We start from the raw sequence: 7245 nt of genomic DNA, 5'->3' as shown, positions 1-7245 counted from the left end.
TATGGGGGGCCTCTGTGCAGTAGGAGCCCTCCCTAGACACTGGTCTTTCTTCCTCGATTCTCCAGACAGTTTCCTTCTGGGCTAAGAATCAAAGCCAGGGCAGTAGCAGCTGTCTTCCCATTTGACCCAGGTTTGTAGATAAACAGGAAGTGGAAGGCCTGTTGGTCCACAAGGCCCCATAAACCAGGGGCAAATGCACCCAGAGAGTGATCCTCATGAAATTAATCTGCAATCTAGAACAAGGACAGGGAGCGGCCTCTGAGCTAGTGAAAGGTTTGATGACTAACAACAGCAAGTCATAACGTCAACACAGAATCATTTTGCCTTTAGGACCCAGCACTTTGTTTGGCAGCCTGGATCTGCTCCGTTGATTACCTGAAGGAATTTAGCAAAAATTCAGATATATAAAAAATGTCAATAGAATTGCTCAGCAGAGAAAAAGAGGCAGGAATGAGACAGGAATATATATATCTGATTTTTAGCTTTATAGCACTTATTCCACATTTCAACAAGAGAAGCCGAACTGTACACAAGACTCAAATGATCAGCCCTAGATGACAGAAGCCAACTTGGCAAAATATACTTCAGCATTTATATTTCATCATAAATATATTTCCTACTAAAGTCTAGTACCCAAGGCTGAGCAGCACTGCTTCCAGAAATATTCGTGTCTTATTCAAATCAAAAACCAATTTCATGCCGGTGGATCCAAGGACACATCTGATTTGGTCTTGAAATGAATCAAGCCTTTTCCAGCAGCTTTGCCTTGTTTTCATCAAGTATGAAAGGTGAGCGGACCTCCTCATCCTTCAGGTATCCCTCCAGACCCTGCAAGAACAAAGGTAAAGAAATGTCTTTCCCCCCCCCTCCAGAAATGTATCCACCTGTGTGATTGGCTAATCTCAGGAATGCTGCATAGAAAAACATCAGAAACACCTCATATAGCCCAAAGAAGACAGCAGGAGATGATGAGAAGCTGCTCAGATTTGGGCAGCAATTATTTTTTGACACAGACTGACTTCAGATTGCATCCCACGGTCCTGTTTCCCTACTACTACTTCATAGACAGAATAAGCAGGCCCCTTACACCCCAGCTCTCCTGGTTAGAGTTGAAAGAGGACTCCTTAAGGGAAAGGAAGAGCTTTCTGTGAAAACAGGAGACTGGTGGCCAAGCCCAATGGCGTAGTATATAGACTGTAACAGCTGGAAGGGGCTTTTGGGATTGTCTAGTCCAGAATTCTCATTTTACAAATGAAAGCACTGAGGCTCAGGCAAAGGAAGATGTTTGCTTGAGGTGAAATATATTCATGACAGAACAGGGACTAGAACCCAGTGGGACACCAATGGCATAAATTTAAAGGACCTCAAGCCAAAGTATACAAAGTCCTCTAACGATGTCCTCTTTTGACATCCTTCTAAGCATTGCAAAGCTGTGTGTGTCTAGGGCAAAGGTCAGAAACCAAACTCAAAATTATCTCTTAGGGAAACCAAGACACCGTGTGGTTCAGGAAACTGGGCAAAAAAAAATTTTGTTCAAAGGAAGTAGAAGGGAGGCCACATTTCATATAGCATAGAATATTAAGGGTCCTTTTGCTTTTCAACAACAACAAAAAAGAAAAATCCAGAGCTTTTGATCTTAGATCTTCTTTCAGATCTTAGAACCAGCCTATGCCCCATGCAGACCAAACCTCCCCTATGTCACCACTAAACCACTCCCATCATGTCCTGAGAATGTCTTCAAGAACTCTAGGGCTCATGGTTCCGATAGGTAAACAGATGCAGCTGAGAGCAATTTCTGCCCAAAGTCAGTCAAAAGCAGTGTTTGGTTCTAGCACCTACAACCTTCACCCTAGTTTCCAGGGTCTCCAGCCCCAACCCAGCAAGGCCCTGAAACTGAGAAAAAAGGTTCTCACCTCCCCAAAATAGGACACTAATGGAGAAATCTCACAAAGGACAGGAGGGTTTTCAGTTCCCAGAGTACTGTAAAAGAAAAACATGTATTAGCACCTGCTTAGTACATAGATCCTCCTTAGAAGGACTGCCACTCCTAGAACTGAGGCCCAGACTTCTCTGAGGGCTCAGATTACATAGGCTGACGTGACCTACAGCTGTTTTCTTCAACATCATGAACCCAAACCCTCCTTCCACCCACAGAAAAGTTCTTGTTTTGAGCTTTAAAATATTCATATTTTAGGCTTCAAAAGCCTGGCTTTGGGGACATTCGGATTTCAGCAGTTTATGTCAATGAGGAGTGGAAAAAGACATCTAATTTCCTTCCCTTCCTGGTTCAGAAAAATGAAACGACCCAAGCCATCTTTGGAATATATTTGCTCAGTTCCTGTTTCAGAGTTTATTAATATATGGATGAGGGCTTCTAAAGGCCTGTCTCTTGCTGGTATTCTGAGCAGATCTCACAGGCTCATTAGACAGTCCAAAAGCTGTTCATCTGTGACAGGGAGAGATGTTCATAATCATCCTTAGAAGGACCCTAATAGGCCTATAGCTGAACAGGAATTCCACTCTACCAGTCCCCTGACAAGTGATTAGACAGCTTCTACTTAAACACCTCCATTAACCTGGAACCCACTGCCTCCCAAGACAGCTAGCTCATTTTCCTTCAGCATGACTTATTATTAGGAAGCATTTCCTTACTTAGAGCCTAAATCTGCTTCTCTGAAACTTCCAACCACTTCTCCCAGTTCAGCCAAGTAGAACAAGTCTAAGCTTTCTTCCACAAATATCAGAGGGCACCGTTCAGATCCCCTCCATCCAACCCAGTCCTCCCACCTCCATAGATTGCTAAAGAAACTAGGAGAACCACCTAGGAGCAACGGTCTTGATGTTTCTGGTCTCCCATACACAAGGGTGATTAAATGTTGGCACTTGTCAAGAGACTGTAGACAACAGTGGGACGATGGGGGCCAGGCCCTTTCTCCCCAACAAGAGTTTTCGACATTGGCAGGGGGAGGGAGGGGAACATTATATATTAGACCAGCACAAGAATTATTTAGGATAAGTAGAGGAGGGATAGCAATTGTCTAGGATAAGAGGGAAATATTGGGGTAACAGCTGACTAGGATAAATAACAGCTGCTTAGAAAGTGGGGAGACACATTGGAAAAAGAGCTGATTAGAAAGGGGGAAGTACATCAGGGCTGCCTAGGTTTCCCAGCCTCTAGTTTTTTTCTACTTGCATGCTACCCTTCATATGGCTGTCAACATAATCTTCCTAAAGCATAGGTCTGATCACATCATATCTCTGCTCAACAACCTTCAGTGGTTCCCTATGGGTTCTAGAATAAGTTACAAACTCCCTGAGACCTGACATTTATGGCCTTCAATGACTTGGCTCTAACCTACCTTTTCAACCTAATTTCATACCATGCCTTCATACCCTCCATGTTTCAGGCAAATTGTACTACTAGCTGCTTCCAAAACTTGTTTTACTATCTCCCTTCTTCAAGCACAACTGGCTATCTTCCACAATTTGAAAAAAAAAATACTCCCTCCTGATTTCTCTTTAAATTAGGGGCTATTATCCTTTTTTTGTGTGTCACAGACTCCCTTGGCAGTCTGGTGAGGCCTATGGACTCCTTAGAAATGAACAAAACAAAATAAATAAGGTTGCAAAGGAAACTAATTATATTGAAACATAGATAATTTTTTTCCATCCAAGGTCATAGACCCCCTGAAATCTACCCACAGACCCCAGGTTAAGAACCCCTGTTCAGATGCCACTTCCTCCATAAATCATTCCCTAATTTTGGTCCCAGATAAAGTCTTGTTTTCCTCCTCAAATGTTATTAGAACATTTTGTCTAAATGTCACATTCTACCTAACATTCTATTTGTGTGAACCTCTCAAAGCTTACTCAGTACCTTATGCCTGAAACATACGCTCTCCTCAACTCCCCCTTGCTAAATCTTCATATTGATTCAGGTTTGACTCAGGTGCCACTGCCTCTGCTTAGATTTCCCATTCTGCCAGCTGTTAGGGCTCTCTCAACTCAAAGAGAGAGGTGAAGTGAACTCTTCAACTGAACTCAATTCAATTCAACAAACATTTATTAAGCCCTGCCTGCCCAAGGAACTATGCTAGACCCTAAGAATATAAAGATGAAAACAAAACAGTCACTGTTCTGCCCTTCAGGAATTTTCTCTGACTAGTCAAGTTTGGCTGGAACATAAAGTATGTGAAAGGGAGAAATGTGAAATAAGGCCGGAAAAGTGGGCCTTAAATGCCAGACTGTGGAGTTGTATTTTATCCTGGGAATGAGAGGTATCTGTGGAAATGTTTTTGAAGAGAGGAGGGTTATTTGGTAGCTGTGTGGAGGATAGATTGAAGAAGGGAGAGATGATTAGTAGGAGACCAATTAGGAGATGCCTATAGGCCAGGTAAGAGCTGATAAGGCAGTGGACCTATGAATGGAGGGAAGAGGACGGATGTGGGAGCGATAATAGAATCAACAGAATTGAGCCTCTGACTGGGGTAAGGAATGGTGAAAGAGAAGGAAGGGTTGAGGATGACATCAAGGTTATGACCCTGGACAACTCAAATTGTAGTACCATTAGAAAAAAATTGTAGTATCATAGGAAAAAAAAAGTTTGGACCAAGGGAAGACTTGGGGGGAAAGGGTGGGGAGGGGAACAATAGGTTCCATTGTGGACATGCTGCCTTGAGATGCGGATGGGACATCCAGTTTGAGATGAAAAAGTTCAGAATGGGTGTCTTTGTGCTGTTAGAAATGATGAGCAGGCTGATTTTAGAAAACATGGAAAGACAAAGAATGAAATGAGCAGAACTAAGAGAACACTGTATGCAGTAACAGCAACAAAGAATAACTGTGAACAGCTAAGCTAGTCTGAGTATTATAAATCAACTACAAAGGACCTATGAAGGAAGATGCTATCCACCTTCTGGGAATGTTGCTGTTGTCCAGTTGCTTCAGACATGTCTGACTCTCCGTGACCCCATTTGGGGTTTTCTTGGTAAAGATCTTGGAGTGATTTGCCATCTTCTTCTCCAGTTCATTTTACACACTGGAAAACTGAGGCAAACAGGGTTAAGCCCAGGGTCACACAGCTAGTGTCTGAGGCACTACCCACTGTGCACCTAGCTGCCTCCAAAGACAGAACTGATAAATGGAAGGAGTCAAAATATGGTATCTCTCTCTGTCTCTCTCTCTCACACACACACACACACCCCCTCTCTATGTCAAATAGTGGCCTTCTCTGGAGCAGGGTTGGGAGGCAGGGGGGAGATAGTTTGGGACTTAAAATGTAACAAAAAAAATACAATTGAAAAAAGAATGGTTATCTTGATTTGGGAATCATCTGGGTAGAGTTCATCATTAAACCTCCATGGAAGCAAATGAGAGCAAGAAAGCACATAAGAAAAATGACAGATTTGGAGAACAGATCAAGAAGAGAAAACATAAAAATAATTGGACTGACTGAAAGTCATGATCAAAAAAAGAATCTTGATGCAATAATACAAGAAATAATTAAAGAAGATTGTCCTGAAGCATTAGAACAAGGCAGAAACGTATCTAAATTATATCCTAGCCTTCTGGGGGAGCAGGGGGAGGGGAAAAAAAGAACAAAGTTAAAAAGTGCACAGCAGAGAACAAAAGAAAACACAAGGAAGCAAAGAAAAGATGGACAATTCTCAACACAAGGTGTATTATTTATCATACATGCTTTCTTGAAATGAAAATTTATTATTACATATTTTGAATTCTCTCCTATGTTCTGCTATGTACATGACATGCTTTTTTTTCTTTCTTACTTTATATCTAAGTTTCAATATTTAAGTTTATGATATGTTCTTGTTTCTTTTCTCTATTTTGTATTTGTGTTCTGGTAAAATAAAATAAAAAAACTGTTTTAAAAAAAAGCACATAGAAAGAGAAGAAGGGGGTTACCAGGAAGGGTCTTGGGGGACCTCATGGTTAGGAGGCTGAGGATGATGATCCAGCAAAGTAGACAAGAAACTAGAGTACTAGGCATATTCTTTCCTTTGTCCCCTTCACTCCTTACCCTGGATCATATTTGTATGTGCACATAGAGTACTGCACTCCCTTTTCCCTACCCAGAAAGATAACTCAATAAGCTTTCTGAGGGCAGTCAATGACTGCTTCGTTTTTGTCTTCATATTCCAATTTTCTGACATGGACCTTTGCACATAATAGGCTTTCACTTCATGTTTGCTGACTAGGATAGGATAGAGGGAACAGGTGTGGGGGGGGCACCCAGAGTGCTGGCTCTCTATGAGTGGGGCTCACCAAGGTGAGGAAGTTGGCAAAAGGAAACACCAGCCTTTGGGGGAGCGCTGTGCTCATCAGATACTCACCTGGGCTGCTCTGGGATCCTGACTCCATTTTCATCCACGAAGGTGGCACCAGCCCGCACAGCCCAACGGTAGTGCTGAGCTAGCAGGGCCTGCCGGGCAGTGGTGGGGTTGTCTTTGTTCGCCATGTCCGAGTTTTTTAGGGGAGAGAATTCCTCTTCCCTCGGGACTTCAAATGCAACGAAGTTTCTAGTGGCAAAAGAGATAGCATCAAAGGAAGCCCCTATCATGTGTGTGGGGAGTACTGAGGGAATGGGGAGAAGGTGGGAGAGAGGGGCACTGAAAGGTTTCTGTGGTTAGCCTCTGATTTCACATGGGTTCAACCCTACTACAGCGGGTCTGTTGAGATTTTATAATTCTATATCTCTTTCTCCAAAAATAGTAAAGAAAAAAATATCAGGTGTGTAAACTCAGCACTGAGAAAGGGGAGCAGGGGCTGCTTGAAACACCTGCACCTTCTTCTATTTATGACTCTGAAGGGCAGTGCCACTTATACTCATTGGCTCTTACATCATCCTCTCTCCCTAAAAACAGCTGCTCATTTTTAGGGTCTGATCATGGTCTTCCTACTACTTTTAATGTCTCAGCGCCCTCTGTTTCTAGTGCCTTTGGAGGAATGTGAAGCATTTCTACACTGACTCCTTAATGAGGAGATTGGGTGTGGTGAGCTTGCCTGACCTCAGCCTGGCCCCTCTGGAAACCTGCTACCTGGGGACACACCCCATACATTTTAGAGCTGAGAGGAAGCTTAGACCTCATCTAGTATAACTTGCTCATCTCACAAATAAAGGAAACTGAGGCCCAGAGAAATTACTGTCTCTAGTCACACAGGTGTCAATTGGCAGAGCTGAAATACAAACTCGGGTCCTCTGACTTCAATCCAAGGCTCTTTCCACTG

General features: G+C 42.9%; 1 protein-coding gene across 1 annotated transcript in view; it reads right to left on the bottom strand.

The window, feature by feature from the left end:
* Positions 1 to 619: 619 nt before the first annotated feature.
* The window catches only part of UAP1L1 (UDP-N-acetylglucosamine pyrophosphorylase 1 like 1), a 38050-nt gene continuing 31424 nt past the window's right edge, over positions 620 to 7245 (bottom strand). Inside the window, exons 7-9 of the mRNA XM_036750888.1 lie at positions 6351 to 6536; positions 1914 to 1980; positions 620 to 828 (exon numbers count right to left, since the gene is read on the bottom strand). Of these exons, the coding sequence (XP_036606783.1) occupies positions 742 to 828; positions 1914 to 1980; positions 6351 to 6536 (340 nt within the window). The 3' untranslated portion in view covers positions 620 to 741. The remainder of the gene's footprint in view (positions 829 to 1913; positions 1981 to 6350; positions 6537 to 7245) is intronic.

Source organism: Trichosurus vulpecula, chromosome 3 (assembly GCF_011100635.1).
Source record: "Trichosurus vulpecula isolate mTriVul1 chromosome 3, mTriVul1.pri, whole genome shotgun sequence".
Classification (NCBI taxonomy): domain Eukaryota; kingdom Metazoa; phylum Chordata; class Mammalia; order Diprotodontia; family Phalangeridae; genus Trichosurus; species Trichosurus vulpecula.
This window is presented reverse-complemented; position numbering and strand designations above follow the sequence as displayed.